This window comes from Myotis lucifugus, unplaced genomic scaffold (genome assembly GCF_000147115.1).
Source record: "Myotis lucifugus unplaced genomic scaffold, Myoluc2.0 scaffold_355, whole genome shotgun sequence".
NCBI lineage: Eukaryota > Metazoa > Chordata > Mammalia > Chiroptera > Vespertilionidae > Myotis > Myotis lucifugus.
This window is the reverse complement of record NW_005871403.1, coordinates 315845-332793: the sequence shown is the minus strand read 5'-3', so window position 1 is coordinate 332793 and position 16949 is coordinate 315845. Positions and strand designations below refer to the sequence as shown.

General features: G+C 45.7%; 1 protein-coding gene across 15 annotated transcripts in view; it reads right to left on the bottom strand.

Annotated features, from left to right (window-relative positions):
* Positions 1-16949, bottom strand: part of NCOR1 (nuclear receptor corepressor 1) — a 238392-nt gene that overhangs the window by 57901 nt on the left and 163542 nt on the right. For all 15 annotated transcript variants that reach the window (XM_023764861.1, XM_023764867.1, XM_023764865.1 and 12 more), the window contains 2 exons: positions 13922-14471; positions 11890-12019 (listed from right to left, as the gene is read on the bottom strand). In XM_023764861.1, coding sequence (XP_023620629.1) covers positions 11890-12019; positions 13922-14471 — 680 coding nt within the window. The remainder of the gene's footprint in view (positions 1-11889; positions 12020-13921; positions 14472-16949) is intronic.

Genomic DNA, 16949 nt, shown 5'->3' with positions numbered 1-16949 from the left:
GGGCCCGTCTAGGAGGGGTTGAGGCTCCCGTCCCTTTTCACTCAAAAGAACAGTGGATGTGAAGCTTTCTGTGATCTCCCCCTCTTACATACACAGAGCAGGGGGGTAGAGGGGGGTTGGCGAGCTCCCCCCATGTCACTCACAGAGAGAGAGCTTATAGGTGGTATGGGGCACCGCCCCTTTCACCCCCAGACCGGAGCAGATCAGGGGTTGGGGCGCCGCACCCTGTCACACACAGAGCCGCAGGGCGATCAGGGGGTTTGGGCGCTGCCTCCTGTCACGCTGATCCCGGTGCCGGGAGGCCTCGTGGCTCCGCTGATCCCGGTGCTGGGAGGCATATTACCCTTTTACTATATAGGATAGAGGCCTGGTGCACGGGTGGGGGCCGGCTCGTTTGCCCTGAAGGGTGTCCTGGATCAGGGTGGGGGTCCCCACTGGGGTGCCTGGCCAGCCTGGGTGAGGGGATGATGGCTGTTTGCAGCTGGTCACACACCCTTCAGTGTGGGGGTCCCCACTGGGGTGCCTGGCCAGTCTGGGTGAGGGACTGAGGGCTGTTTTCAGGCTGGCGGTTGACTGAAGCTCCCAACCGCTCCTTTTTTTCTTTTTTTTTTCTTTTTTTAATTCTGGGCCAGCTGTAGCTCTGAGGCTTGGCTCCAGCTCTGAGACCTCGGCTGCTGAAAGCAGGTATCTGGTTTGTTTGGGTTCGATAATCAAAACACTGTTTCAACTCCAGCTCTGAGATCCTGGCTGGCTGAAAGCAGGTTTCTGGCGTTTTGTTTAGCTTCTTTATTTGTAACGATGTTTCAAACTGCAAGCTCTGAGGCCGGCAGCAGCAGGCGGGGAACGGTGGAGTCCTCTGTCACTGAAGCAAGCAAGCCTCATGTTCACTTCAAGCTGCCTGGCTGCCGGCCGCCATCTTGGCTGGCAGTTAATTTGCATATCACCCTGATTAGCCAATGGGAAGGGTAGCGGAGTGATACCAATTTGCATGTTTCTCTTTTATTAGTGTAGATAGGACTCCACTCAACCAACTGAGCAACCCTGCCGGGTAAAACCTCTTTTTCCTTTTGCTCCAGCACCTGCCTCACAAGTTTGGCTTTCATTGCAGTAGGCAGCCAAACCTCCGTTTTTGTTTTTGTTAAGTTAGTTTTTGAGGACTCCGCTGGAATAGCATGGACCTCAGCAAGTCCTGGAGGAATCGGGTGGGGTCCCAGCAGCCTGTGGCAGGCTGGCCCAGGGACAGTGGGACCGTGGGGACTTCCCAGTAGCTGCCAAGAGCTTGTCCTGGGGAATTTGCCTGCACTCCTTCTCTAGTTGTCAGCCACCTGAAATGCTTGGCTGGTGAAAGGAAACGGGTTTTTGGTGAGAAGAACCCCAAGACTGCACACCAGGGATCCTCTACCCCTGCTGCTCAGGCTTCATGCTGCTTGGGCTCGGTGTCACTTGGGTCCTGTTAAAATCATTTGCAGTACCGGTTGGCAGGCTACCCCTGTCGCTTGGGCTTCATGCCACTTGGGTCCTGCTAGCACTGCTGTGGTACTGGCTGGCAGGAGATAAGACATTAAGAGGTGCTTGTGAGTACTCATTTGGAAAAATGGAATTATGGATCCAATTTTTGTTCATATGTTCCCACTTTGTCTGGGGTCTTGCTATGGTTATGGTTTTGGGTTTGTACTTTTGTGCCACTGGGGTGTTCTGTTTTGACTCCTGAAGGGAGCCCACTGGCCCGAATTTTAGAAGATTGGTCCTTGTACAGCTATGGTCTAATGACTGAGAAGGAATTGGTTTTCTACTGTAACACTACTTGGCCTATGTACTAGGTGTACCGATTAATAATGTGGATTTTGTAATCAAAGAAAACACGATAATTTCAAGAGAAACATCAAAAGTGCTTCTTTACTCAAAGTGATGTCCATCGCTAGCTACACATTTCCCCCATCTTTCAGGTAATTTGTGGATACCATCCCAATAGAACTTGTCTTGTTTTGAGGCAAACCATTCAGAGATCCAATTTTCCACTTCTTCGTATGTTTTGAAGTGCTGCTCAGAAAGTGTGTGTGCCATCGATTGGAACAAGTGGTAATCTGAAGGAGCAAGGTCTGGTGAATATGGCGGGTGCGTTAATACTTCCCAGGCAAGATCTTTTCACATGTCTTTACTGGTTTTGAAGTGTGTGATGGTGCGTCATCATGAAGCAAAATTACTTTGCCATGTAATTCTGGCACATTCTGGTCGTTTCACGATCAAAGCGTGGTTCAAATTGATTATTTGTTGTTGGTAGTGATCAGTATTAACAGTTTCACCTGGTTTTAGAAGCTCATAATATACCACACCTTCCTGATCCCACCAAACGCAGAGCATTGTCTTCTTTCCAAAGCGATTTGACCTTGCAGTCGATGTTGATGGGTGACCTGGATCAACCCATGATTTTGTGCATTTGGGATTCTCAAAATAAATCCACTTTTCATCGCCAGTCACAATTCGATGCAAAAAAGACTTTCGTGCCGTAGAAGCAACATTTTACTGATGACTTTTCGGTTTTCCATTTGTCTTTCGTTCAGTTGATGTGGCACCCATTTTCCTTCCTTTAAAGTCTTTCCCATTGCTTGTAAACGATTGGAAATTGTTTGCTGAGCAATGTTTAATCTTTGTGCAAGTTGTTTTTGAGTTTGACACGCATCTTCATCCAATAATGCTTGTAATTGTTGGTCTTCAAACTTTTTCAGTTGACCTGGACTGTCTTTGTCTTTCACATCGAAATCATCACTTTTAAGGCAGCTTTCACAAGTATCTTGAGATGGAGCATGTTCACCATAAGCTTCCCCAAGTATTTCAGCAGCACTTTTCTTCAAAATAATGAATTAAAGCTTCCTGCAAATGGTCTTTTTTTGACAAAAAATTCGACATTTTTAAGTGTAAAAATATCTATGATGTCAAAACCTTCAGAAAATTTGACATATGAAGTTTTGAAGCTTGTTGTCAATACAACAAAATAGTATATATATCAAATCGCATATATATCAACATATGTGTAACTCCATCTATTGAAACAAATCTGCATTATTAACCGCTACACCTAGTATACTTTATACTATAGGGGAAAAATAGGTTCCCTAAATTACTACTCCATCATACAGTTGGAATTATTTTGCCAATGGTTAGGGAAATGAAATGAAATCCCTTATGTCCAGGTGTCCATGTTTTTATAGGATACGGATTCGGCAAAGAAAGGGAACAACTTAATGATCCAGAGAAGGGAACTGGCTCTAAAACCCCCTCCAATAGAAAGACACAAGAAGAAAAGGAGAATGAGGAAATGAGTCTCTCTAACGCCCAGCCACCGAGGGACCCAGGGTTAGCAGCAGGAGGATTTCCCCCACCATCACTCCCGCTGCTGATGCCCCTGAGATAGGGCCAGGGGGGGGGGGCAGCCCCACCCCGTATGATGAAGGAATGGTCTCCCCTCAATGACCTGGCAGGGCACCCAATTTGGCAAGGGAGCATCCCTACCCGGAGCAGGACAATTCCCTTTGAGGCAACACCGTATAAGCAGAATAAACCAGAAAGGCCCGTCTGCTGGCTTCCTTTAGGCCCACACTCCATTTCTACTTCGGATTTAATGAACTGGAAGAATTCCAATACCTCATACAGGGAGGATCCTCAGAAAATGGTAGATCTTATCACCTCCACTTTTGCCATTCACCACCCAAATGTCCGGATGATAAATGTGACTTTTATTGGGCAAAGTGCCTGCAGATCAGAAGGAAGCTCAAACATTTAGACAGGGTGTTGGGACTGAATCCCTCCCAGCTGGTGGACAGAGCCTTTCAATCTTACCATGCCCGGGAAACAAGGACACTGAAGCAGGCCACTGTTTTCTTAGAAACAGTGCGGGAAACCAGAAGGAGAGGCGGGATCCGAAAGGAAAAGGGAAAGACCCACAAGGTGCCAATCAATGTGCCTATTGCAAAGAGGAAGGCCATTGGAGAAAGGACTGCCTTGGAACCCCAAAAGAAAAACAAAAAGGATGGAAACCCTTGCCAAGAAATGTTAGAAAGGAATGACGAATCTGGAGGACCAGGGGCTCCCCTAGACACCTCCTGACCTATTTCCCCACAGGAGCCCCAGGGAACAAGCTAATTGACTTCCTTGTAGATACGGGAAACTAACCAAGAAAAATTCAGCTGTGGAGTTGGTTACTGGAGTGACCGGACATTACAAAAACAGGCGTTCTTTCAACCTCCAGAATGCCAGCTTGGGGATTAAAAGCTTACGCACAGTTTTCTCTACATGCCAGACTGCCCCGTTTGGTTGTAGGGCTGAGATTTACTTTGTAAATTGCATGCACAAATAACTTTTCACCTGAGAAGTAGCAATTATGTATGGGAGTCCCATCAGAACATGCTCTCCAGCTCCAGGTAATACTGGAAGGAGATGGAGGTGACTCTTCCCACCCGAGATCCACGAGCAGGTTGACTGAGCCTTTGGGCCGACAGAACCCCAAGTAGGGCAGTTAATATCCAACCTGTAAAATTAACCTAAAAGGAGCATGGATTCCATGGAAGAAACAATATCACCTTAAAAAGGAAGCTATACAGGGAATTCAAGCATTATTGCAGAAATTCTTTTTTTTTTTTTTTTGTTCCAGAGAGGAATGGAGAGAAAGAGAGGGATAGAAACATCAATGATGAGAGAGAATCATTGATCGGCTGCCTCCTGCATGCCCCCTACTGGAGACCAAGCCCACAACCTGGGCATGCGCCCCTGACTGGAATCGAACCTGGGGCCCTTCAGTCCACAGACCAACGCTCTATCCACTGAGCCAAATCAGCCAGGGCTGCAGAAATTCTTAAAATCATAATTAATTCAGCCATGCTAGTCTCCCTATAACACTCCCATTTTTCCAGTCAAAAAGTCTTACTCTGTACAAAGTAAGGATCTCAGGGCCATAAATGTTATTGTCCAGGACACTCATCTTATGGTGCCCAGCCCTTATACTTTGTTGACCTCAGTGCCTGGGGACAGCAAGTAGTTTTCAGTCCTAGACTTGAAGAATGTTTTTTTCTGCATCTCAATAGATGAACAGGCTCAACTATTATTTGCCTTTGAATGGCAGGACCCACAAACTAAAGCCATGCTCCAATACTGTTGGACTGTGTTGCTATAAGGATTTAAGGATTCCCTGACCATACTGGGGAAATATTAGCATGGTATTTAAGGGATAATCAATTGAAATTGGGAGTTCTTCAACAATATGTAGACGACTTACTAATAGCTAGCAATACTTACAAAGACTGTTGCTCAATACCATCAAGTCCTGAATCATTTGGCAAAAAGAGGACATGGAGTATCACTTTACAAGGCCCAGATCTGCACGCAGGAGGTGGATCCCAGGATTCCAAGTGGAACAGGGCACTAGGAGTTTGATGGCAAATTGAAAACAAGCCACTGCTACAATAAAAACTCCACAGAAATGGAGGCAGCTTCGTGGATTCTTAGGGATTACAGTTTTGCTTAATTTTTATTCTGAACTTTGGCCCTATGGCGAAATAACTGTATAGCGAAAGAATTGTAGAATAGACTCAGAACCTCTTAAATGAACAAGAGACTCTCAGGTAGTATTTGACACTTTAAAGGAAAAATTAGTTTCAGCTCCTGCATTAGGACTGCCCAATTTACAAAACCTTTCAAATGATACATTCATGAAAGGCAAGAAATTGGACTTGGGGTACTAACCCAGACCTGGGGAAATAGCCCTCAACCCATGGCCCTATGTATCAAAGAAACTAGATCACATGACAACAGGATGGTTGCCATGCCTCTGGGCACTAGCAGCAACCTCTGACATCCTACAGAATGGGTAGAGGAATACCACACTAGAACTGAGAAGGCAAATGAGGTAGCAAAACTTCTACTCAAAGAAATAATCCCTAGGTTTCAACTTCCTTACAGCATTCAAAGTGTCACTGAACCATTGTTTACTTCAGAAATCTCCCAGGAGATAGGACAGGCACTGCAGACTCAATGGAAACTACATGCATCTTGGAGACGCCATCTACGGGAAGACTAAGAAAATAAGCCACTCAAGCCCCGGCCGGGTAGCTCAGCTGGTTAGAGCATCATCCTGATATGCCATAGTTGTGGGTTCGATCCCTGATCAGGGTACATACAAGAATTAACCAATGATTACATAAATAAGTGGAACAACAAATTGATGTTTCCCTATCTCTAAATCAATCAATAAAAACTTCAAAAAAAAAAAAAAAAGAAAATGAACCATACAATAAAGAAGATCCTGATGAAATATGCCAGGAAACACATTTGAAATGCGACTAGATACTCCCTATTGCCTTGCTCCAGATTAGATTAGCACTCTGAAGTGGGGCTTAAATTAAGCCCTTTTGAAACAGTTTATGGGAGACCCTTCCAAATTTCTGTTTTAGGAGCACCTCCTTTAGACTTAGAACAGCAATCAATCATTAAATAATATGTACAACATTTAGGGCAAACACTAACAATTTTGCACAAGTTTGCTCATTGCTGGATTACCCATCTGGCGAGCCCTTACACCCATTCCAGCTGGGAGTCTTACTAAAAACCTGAAAGACTCGTCCTGAACAGCAGTTAGCCGAGCAATGGGCCAGTCCCTGTGATAATCCTGCTGACAACACACTCTTCCTTAAAGCTCCCGGGAATCAAGCCTTGGATCCACCCCTCACGGGTAAAGCAGGTGCTGCCTGGAGAGGACTCAGATCTGGCTGCTGCTGTTGATACTGCAAGGGAAAGCTGGACCTGCAATCGTGAAAGAGATTTAAAATTCCGCTTTCAGGAAGGAACAGCGCCTCCCAAAGCTAAGTGACAAAATTACTTTTCCTTTTACTATTTTTTTTTTACAATTGCTCTACTCTATGCCCAGGCTTAGACTGATAACACCTTTGCATTTCCCAGAAAGTGGCTTCCTTGGCAAACTTATCCTGCTGTTGGGTGTGCCACCCGAAGCCCCACTCAGGATTAGATCATGCCCACCCCTTAGTCTCTCCAGTCTCTGATTTCACGACAATTCCCCTGCACGACTAGGCATACCCCTCACTGAGCACTTGATCATTTTTTCTGCCAAATAGGTCTCACTTTGGTAGCCCATCGGCAACACTGGCTCTTGAAACAAGAATACCAGCTTTGCTTGTTCACAGTGCCATCCTCTACACCGCATATGCCGTCTTCAGACAGCAATCCTTTTCCCTCATATAAAGCTTCCCTCCATTACTGACCCCCCTCTTCTTTTAGTAGATAGTAAGAATCTCTGGATCCACAGATAGGTAAGATTATGCAGGAAGAAACTACAGAAGATGAGACCTTCATCTATTTATCCTTGTAAGATTACAAGGGTCCAGAGTTTTGAAGGGGAAGGTGTTACCATGGACAGTCAGTTGGAGCATCAGGGAGTCTCTACCATTGGCCAAGATGGCAGCAGAGGAGGTTCTTACATTGAGCGTACTCCAAAAGCTAGAAAGATGAATAGATAGGGCACCAAGTGCACCTAAGGCTAGCAAGATAACTGAATGGGGAAAAAAATAAAGACCTCCCCTCTCCCTATCCCTATAATAATGGTGGACTTGAACAGGAAGAGAGATTGTCTTTGAGACGGGAGTTAACCATTCTCCCAGGTCTCCTAGGTCAAATGGGACCTGAATGAAACCTCTTTCCTTTTGCACCAGCACCTGCCTCACAAGTTTGGCTGTGGTGGTGGCAGGCAGCTGAACCTGTGTTTTTTCAGTTACACTCTCACCAGGTAATGGTATCCTCTTTTGTGAATTTAAAAGTCATCTATATGTTAACAACTCATAAATTTCTATTTCTAAGACATTTTTCTCCAAAGTCTACACTTAGAAAAATTGCCTAACAACTCCACTTGGATATCTCAAAGCACCTCAAAACCTATATGCAAAACTGAACTTTTCATTTTCTAAACTCAATGCTTCTCCTACAGTGATCTCCATTTTAGAAAACTGAACCTCAGCAGCTTCAGCCAGACACTGGTAGTCATCCTTAATGAATCAATCTCTTCAACTCCCACAACTAATTCATTAACATATCAATTCTCCCTAACCATTCAATAATATACAGGGTGGGGCAAAATCAGATTTGCATTTGTGAGTAAACGAAACAGTTTATTCTCATATTATTATCTACTAGCGGTCTGGTGCACAAAAATCTGTGCACTGGCAGGGGAGGGTGGGTGAGTGGGAGGTGTCCCTCAGCCTCACTTGTGCCCTCTCACAGTCTGGGACCCCTCGGGAGATAACCACCTTCTGGCTTAGGCCCGCTCCCTGGGAGGCAGATGGCAGATGGCAGGCCCGATCCCTCGGTGCCTGCCCCGCCTCCCCGGGTCGCGCACATGGCAGGGCCGATCAGGGGGTTGGGGCGCCGCCCTGGGTCGGGTCTCACACAGGACGCCTGGGCGGGCCGGCTGATCGCTGCTGCCCCGCCCAGCCGCCCGGGGTCGGGTTGCACATGGGACGCCCAGATGGAGGCCGGGCGGGCTGGCCGATCGCTGCTGCACCGCCCAGCCGCCCCGGGTCGGGTCGCACACGGACGCCCGCCGCCCCGGGTCGCAGATAGCAGGCCCGGATGGCGGCAGGGTAGGAGGGATGGCGCTATCCCGCCCTGCCTGCAGTATGCAAATTAGCCGCCATCTTTGTTGGTGGTTAATTTGCATATTGCGCTGATTAGCCAATGGGAGGCATAGCGAAGGTATGGTCAATTACCATGTTTGTCTATTATTAGATAAGATTATTATACTAGAGGCCCGGTGCACGAAATTCGCACACAGGGAGTCCCTCAGCCTGGCCTACATTCTCTCCAATCCGGGACCCCTTGGGGGATGTCCGACTGCCTCTCACAATCCGGGACCACTGGCTCCTAACCCTTCGCCTGCCTGCCTGCCTAATTGCCCCTAACTCCTCTCCCTACCTGCCTAATCGCCCCTAACCACCTCTGCCTGCCTGCCTGATCACCCCTAACTGCTCCCCTGCTGGTCTGATCGCCCCTAACCGCCTCTGCCTAGCCCTACACCCGGGACCCAGGATTCCCTCCTCCGGCCAGTTGCAGGCACCCGGGACCCAGGCTTCCCTCCCTCTGGCTGGCCGCAGGCACCCCAGGAAGTGGGCCGGCTTTGCCTGCGGCCAGCCGCAGGGGACCATGGCGGGCAGCTTCGCCTGGGTTGAAGCTGCTGGCACCCAGGACCGCGGGGCAGGCGACTTGTCCCTCTCCCGGGCCGCAGGCACAGGCACTGGCACCCGGGACTGAGGGGTGGGTAGCTTGTCCCTCCTGGGCCACAGGCACAGGGCGCTGGCACCCAGGACTGCAGGGCATGTGGCTTGTTCCTCTCCCGGGTTGGGGTGCAGGCGCATGGGACCACATGGCGTGCGGCTTGTCCCTCTCCCGGGCCGCAGCCCCAGCCGCTGTTGCCTGGGACCGCGGGGCGGGTGGTTTGTCCCTCTCCTGAGCAGCAGCCCTAGCCGCTGGTGCCCGAGACGGCGGGGTGGGCGGCTTGTCCCTCTCGCGGGCCGCAGGTACAGGCGCAGCCGCTAGCACCCAGAACCGCAGGGGGGGGGGCTTGTCCCTCTTCCAGGGCACAGCCTATCTGTCCCCATTCCTCTCTCACGAACTCATTTGTGCCTGGCTGGTCCCCATTCCTCTCTCATAAGCTCATTTGTGCCTGGCTGGTCCCCATTCCTCTCTCACAAGCTCATTTGTGCCTGGCTGGTCCCCATTCCCCTCTCCCCAGTGTTGAGTGTCTGAGCCCTTATGGAGTGAGGGCGTGATGACCATTTGCATATTAGCTCTTTATTATATAGGATTGCTTTCCATACGAACAACTACTTTAGCCCCTAAGACAATACATCATTTCATGAATACAAAATAATCCTGGGGAAGTAGACACCTAAACTTTTTTAGAACTTGTTATCTAAAGACTTCCATAGTATTTTCTGCTACTATAAATGTAAAAAATATCACTGAATGTTAACACACACATAATTTTCTTACTTTTGTGCTTTGGCTTATATGTAAACATGGCCTTTCCTATTTTGCTACAAAAAGTCAAATGAAGTGTTCTGGTCTAACCAAAGTATTATTTCCTAAGTGGAATCTTATTCATATGTCTCAATAAGAAGGAAGCTCTCATTTTAAATTAAAAAATTTAAAAAAAATTTTTTTTCCTCTCATTTTAATTTTTATTGATTTCCGAGAGGAAGGGAGAGATAGAAATATCAATGGTAAAAGAGAATCCTTGATTGGCTGCCTCCTGCATGTCCCCCGCCTGGGGATTGAGCCTGCAACCCAGGCATGTGCCTTGACCAGGAATCCAATGGTGACTTCCTGGTCAACGGTGACTTCCTCAACCACTGAGCCATGTTTGTTGGGTTCATTTTAACTTTTATTATGATTTTTTTCTATGTCTTATGATCACAACCAATCTCTAAGTTTTTTTGAAGTCAGAAATTATAACATGTGTATATTCCATACAGCATTAACTGCAGTCTTGAACTGGGTAGATATTTAATAAATATCCATTTGAAGAAACTGATGAATAACAAATGTTTAATGATTTTTGTGAGCCTATCACAAGTGCACACTTAACTTTTCCCAATTATCATATGAGACAGTTAACAAATTTTTTGTTTTTGTTTGTTTGTTAATCCTCACCCGAGGATATTTTTCCTGTGATTTTTAGAGAGAGTATAAGGGAGAGGGAGAGACAAAGAGAGAGAAAACATCGATGTGAGAGATATATCGATTTGTTGACTCCTGCACGCGCCCCTGATGGGCAGAGGATTGAGCCTGCAACCGAGATACATACCCTTGACCAGAATTGAACCAGCACCCTTCAGTCCGAGGACCAACACTCTATCCACTGAGCCAAAATGGCTAGGGTACAATAAGTAAAGCAGGAGATAGAACATAACTAAGTAAAAGAACAATACCCAAGATTGGAATTCACTTTCAAAAGGGAATCAAACTTGTAGAGATCAAGTAAAATGTAAATAAAACTAGATTTGGAATTATATACTGAAGTTAGCCATACTCTATACTTCATTCTAAATATTCAAAACCTAGTTACCTATTTATTCTACTACTGTCATAGAGCAAAACAAACAAATCAAAAGTTATTAATATTTATGGCTAAGGAATTATATTTCGTTTGTTTTTTTCTTAGAAATGACCATCTCAATCAATCATCACAATGAATCTAATACGCATATCCAACAGATAAGTAAACAAAATGGATATTATAAATCTTAAAAAGGAAGACACATGTTACAACATGATTAATCTTGAGGACATTATGCTGAGTGAAATAAGCAAGTCATAAAAAGACAAATACTTATATTCCACTTATATGAAGTACCTACAGTAGTCAAAATCATAAAACAGAAAGTAGAACAGTGGTTACCAGGAGCTGGGAGAGGGGGAAAAGGAAAGTTATGGTTTAATGGGAATAGAATTTCAGTTTTACAAGATGAAAATATTCTGGGGGTCTGTTTCACAACAATTTGAATATACTTAACACTACTGAACTGTACACTTAAAAATAGCTGATGATAAATTTTATGCCATGTGTTTTTTACCCCAATATTTTTAAATCCTCAATTGAGGACATGTGTGTTTTTTAAACTAAATTTTTAGAGAGAGGAGACGAGAGAGGAAAGAGAAACATCAGTCAATTGCCTTCCGTACACACCCCCAACCAGGGATCAAACAATGCTCCAACCAAAACTGAGCTCCCTGGCCAGGGTTTATACCACAGTTTCTTTAAAAATCAAGTACTGATTAAAGGAGAGAAGAAATGTATATACAGGTCTTTGTTTTGCAACTTTAAGCACTTACCATTGGTGGGATAACAGCAGCTCGATGCTGAAGCTGTGGCAGGTCCAGTGGATTTGGTTTCATTGGGGATGAGACTAGTATAGATCCAGTGGGGTTTAACAGTGAAGGCTTTGAGTCCATAGGAAACATTCTGCAATTGGCAATTATAAAAAGAGAAGTTAACGTATTCTTTTTTTTTTCAAATATATTTTATTGATTTTTTACAGAGAGGAAGGGAGAGAGATAGAGAGTTAGAAACATCGATGAGAGAGACACATCGATCAGCTGCCTCCTGCACATCTTCCACTGGGGATGTGCCCGCAACCCAGGTACATGCCCTTGACCGGAATCGAACCTGGGACCTTTCAGTCCACAGGCCGACGCTCTATCCACTGAGCCAAACCGGTTTCGGCAACATATTCTTATTTAAGACTTTAAATACAGAGTGGGGCAAAAGCAGGTTTACAGTTGTGAGCATGTGAAACAGAGTATATTCTTGTATTATTTTCCATACAAACAACTATAAGCCTACTTTGCCAGACCCTGTATATAATCACCATAATTCCTTCTAAGTCAATACGTACACACACACACACACACACACACATCACATTAACCTTACAAGATACTAGAGGCCCGGTGCATGAAATTTGTGCGTGAGGTGGTGGTGTCCCTCAGCCCAGCCCAGCCTGTACCCTCTCCAATCTGGGACCCCTTAGGGGATGTCGGACTGCCGGTTCCCGATCTCTCACAATCCGGGACTTGTGCTGACCACCAGGGGGCGGCACGGAATGAAGGCAGGCCCTGGCTGGCAGCCGGGAGGCCCCAATTGGCTCTGATTGCTGGCCAAGCCTAGGGAACCTATCAGTGCACGAATTTTGTGTACTGGGCCTCTAGTATTACATAAAGTAGTATTTATTTCTATAAAATATACATTTTTATACTTAAATATTTTATAAAAACCATAAAGATGATACATTCTTATACTAATTTAACTAGAGGCCCAGTGCACAAAATTCATACATGGGTAGAGTCCGTAGGCCTGGCTGGCAATCAGGGCTGATCTGTGGGGGCCGACGGGGCAATCGGGGGAGGGCCCCCACTGGCACTCGCCTTGGCTGGCCTAGGGCCTGCGGGCTGGGAGCAGGTCCTGCATTGAGCGTCTGCCCCCTTGTGGTCAGTGTTCGTCACAGCGACCAGTCATTCTGCCGTTCCATTGATTTGCATATTAGGCTTTTATTATATAGGATGAATAAAAGTATTTATAAGTTAATTTGTATTATACCTGATATTTTAAATTACAAATAAAGCATCTAAAATTTTAACTGATAAAAAAGTTAATTACCATTAACTTATATTTAAATTGTGCTTTCTAAAATGCTTTTAGAAAACTTAACATGTTTCGCCTATCACAGTGGTTCTAAACCTTGGCTGCACATTAGAATCACCTGGGAATCTTTTTTAAATCCTGATTTCTGGGCCTCATCCTCCGGAAATTCTTTGTTACTAATGTTGTGGCCCCACCCCATAACAAAGAAACAGAATTTCTGGAGGATGAGGCCCAGAAATCAGGATTTTTAAAAAGATTCCCAGGTGATTCTAATGTGCAGCCAAGGTTGAGAACCACTGGCCTATCAGTATTTTCTTACATCTAATACTGTGGGTACAGTATGCATTGCTGTGAGGCCATAGGGTCTTAGAGCAAGAATAGCTGGAGCAAATACCTCTTGCTTCCACCTTCATCATCACATCCTACTACTATCACCAGTAATGGCAGTCATCTGTGGTTTAGTTCACAACTTGGTCAGATGAAATCCCCTTTTCTGCTATCATACGGAACACATGCAACAACTAATGTAAAAAACATATAGTCTTTTTCATTAAAAAATAATGATCACATAATTGTTCTTGGTTTAAAAAAAGTTTAAAGCATACACACTACCTTTAATTTGCTGATGTTTATACAGGAGTACTCCCTGTAGCCAACAGCATTCCTTTGATTTAGTCAGTGACCAACAGAGTAAAGATAGAATAGTTAATGAATGAGTCTCACCTCTGTCTCTCTGGCTCTCCATCCACGTCTTCATCAGCACTGCAGGTGGCACTGGAATCATTATCTGATGGGGGTTCAGGCCTTTGGACATTTATCTGCTGAGCCACCACCAAATCGTCATCTCCAGGCTCTGTCTTCTCACTGGCTTTCTCCAGGTCCCTTTCTTTGGTATCACCTTCAACTTGAGATGGGTTGTTTTCAGGTACCCCCATTTCAACATCTACAGACTCTGCTTTGGTAGTCGTGGGAAGATCAAGAACAGAAGTCACGTCAGCACTGTGCTCCTGATGTTCGATATCCATTGGCTCTGCTACCTCAACAGTGACTTTGTTATTCGCCTGGGTCCCCACACTTTCATTTTCAGCTGGTTTTGTACTTGGAGCTGATGAGGGAGATGCAATGGGAGCAGTTTCAGTGGTACACTCGTGCTCAGCTGCAGGTTCAGTGTTTCCTCGAGAAGTCAAATTTTCAGTGCTATGTTCGCTGGGCTTCACAGCTTCAACTGGTGAAGGAGAAGGAGCACTTTCTGTATCAGAACTATTTTCAGCACCTTAAAGATAATGATACAGCATAAAAATCTGATAATGAGCACATTTCACGTGGTGATAGAAGCCAGGCTTGAGAGCAGTTGTTTAGGACAGATTTCACTCCTTCAATGACCTCCCTAAAGTGTTACCACCTTTGGAAAAGCTAGTTTTCTACAGAGCATGAAAAGGGAAAGACCAAATTGTCTTGACCTTCTGAAACTGAAAGTGTAAAAGCTTTTAATGTCTAAAAATAATTTATATAAAACCTGAAAAACAAAGAAAGAAGGAAAAACAAAACCAAACAAAAACCATTCCCATAAATGGTAACATTCTGGACTGTTTCTACCAGCCTATATCTGTGCTTTTCTTTTTACCAGCAGCTTGCGACAGAAATATAACATGAGTAACATCTGTAATTTTAAGTTTAATGTGGTAGCCACATTAAAAAAGTGAACAGAGATTGCTAAAATTAACTTTAACAATATATTTTATTTAACCCAATTGTCTAAAATATCATTTAAACATGGAATCAATATAGAAAACTACTAAGATATTTTACCTTTTTTGGTATTAAGTCTTCAAAACCTGATTATATTTTACATTTTTAATACATCTCAATTTGCATTAGTCATATTTCAGAAGCTCAACAGCTACCACACTAGACAGCAAAGCTCTGTAATAATAGTACAGATTTCTAATGTAAAACACTGTAGCACTGCTCTTTCCCTACATCATTTGTATCGTCTTATAAGTATACTAGAGGCTCAGTACACGAAATTTGTGAACGGGAGGGGGGGTCCCCTCAGTTCAGCCTGTGCCCTCTTACAATCTGGGAACTGGAAGTTGGACATCCCTCTCACAATCTGGGATGCTGCATGCGCCAGTGACCATGCTTTTCATACAGGTGAAAGGCATCTTGCTGTTGTACGGTCTGCTACATTTTTTTGCCCTGATTAGAAAAAGTAGTACATAACATGATCCTTCTGAGGCAGTAGTACCATTTTCTCCGTCTTATGGGTGGAAAAACTGAAGCAGAGAGAAGTTAAATAATTGGCTTTGTCACACAGTTATAAGTGTCAGAATCAGGGAAAACCACAAAATATGCAAGCCAGAGTCCATACATGTCATCGCTGCATCATTCTGTTTTTTCAGTGTTAGAGTAGCCATGCCGCGTTTTAATTTTTAAATCTAAGGGACTATTCTCAATATATAGGGTAGGGTGCCTAGGCCTGGCCGGCGATCAGGGACTATCTGTGGGGCGATGGGCAGGGCGATCGGGGGACCCCCGCTGGCACCCGCCTTGGCTGGCGGCCTGGCGCTGCCCACTGGCCAGCCCCACCCCCTGCCGCCAGTCACCTGCCTCTGCAGGGTGACTGGCAGGTGGGGCAATCGGGGGGCCCCTCCTGGCACCCGCCATCTGCTTGCCAGCCCTGACCGGGAGCAGCTCCTGTGTTGATCGTCTGCCCACTGGTGGTCAGTATGCATTATAGCAACTGGTCGTTCCACTTTTCAGTTGATTTGCATATTAGAGTTTTATATATTACTAGAGGCCCGGTGCACAAAAATTTGTGCACTCGGGGGGTCCCTCAGCCCGGCCTATGCCCTCTTGCAGTGTGGGACCCCTCGGAGGATGTCCACCCCAGTGGGGACCCTCACCCCATGGAGGTTTGGCCAGCCTGGGTGAGGGGCTGATGGCTGTTTTCAGGCTGGCCACACCCCCTTTAGGGTGGGGGGTCCTCACTGGGGTGCCTGGCCAGTCTGGGTGAGGGGCTGAGGGCCGTTTTCAGGCTGGCCAAGCACCCTGCCGAAATAAGCTCCCAGCCTCTCCTTTTTTCTTTTTTTTTAATTCTGGGATTTATTTACCTTCTATAATTGAAACTTTGTTGCTTTTAGCGGAGGCCTGCGGAAAGCTTGGCTTCCTCCATCGCCAGGGGCAACCCACTCCTGCTCGCTCCAGCTCCGTGGCCAAGGCTGGCTGAAAGCAGGTATCTGGGGGGTTTGTTTACCTTCTATAATTGAAACTTTGTTGTTTTCAGTGGAGCTCAGAGCTGGGCTGCAGCAGGCGGGGAACCTTGGCTTCCTCTATCACTGGAGCAAGCAAGCCTCCTGCATGCTCCAGCTTGGTGGCTGTGGGCTGCCATCTTGGTTGGGTTAATTTGCATATAGTCGCTCTGATTGGCTGGTGGGCGTGGCTTAAGGTGTAGTGGAAGTACGGTCAATTTGCATGTTTGCCCTTTATTAGTATAGGATACTAGAGGCCCGGTACACGAAATTTGTGCACGGCGGGGGAGGAGGGGTGTCCCTCACAATCCGGGACCCCTGGCTTTTTGTTCCTCCTAAAATTACCATGACTTATTTAATTTTGTCATTTACATCTTGTATTATATTACACTAGAGGCCAAGTGCACAAAATTTGTGCACGGGGGGCAGGGAGGTGTCCCTCAGCCCGGCCTGCACCCTCTCCAATCGCGGGGCCTCGGGGGATGTCTGACTGCTGGTAT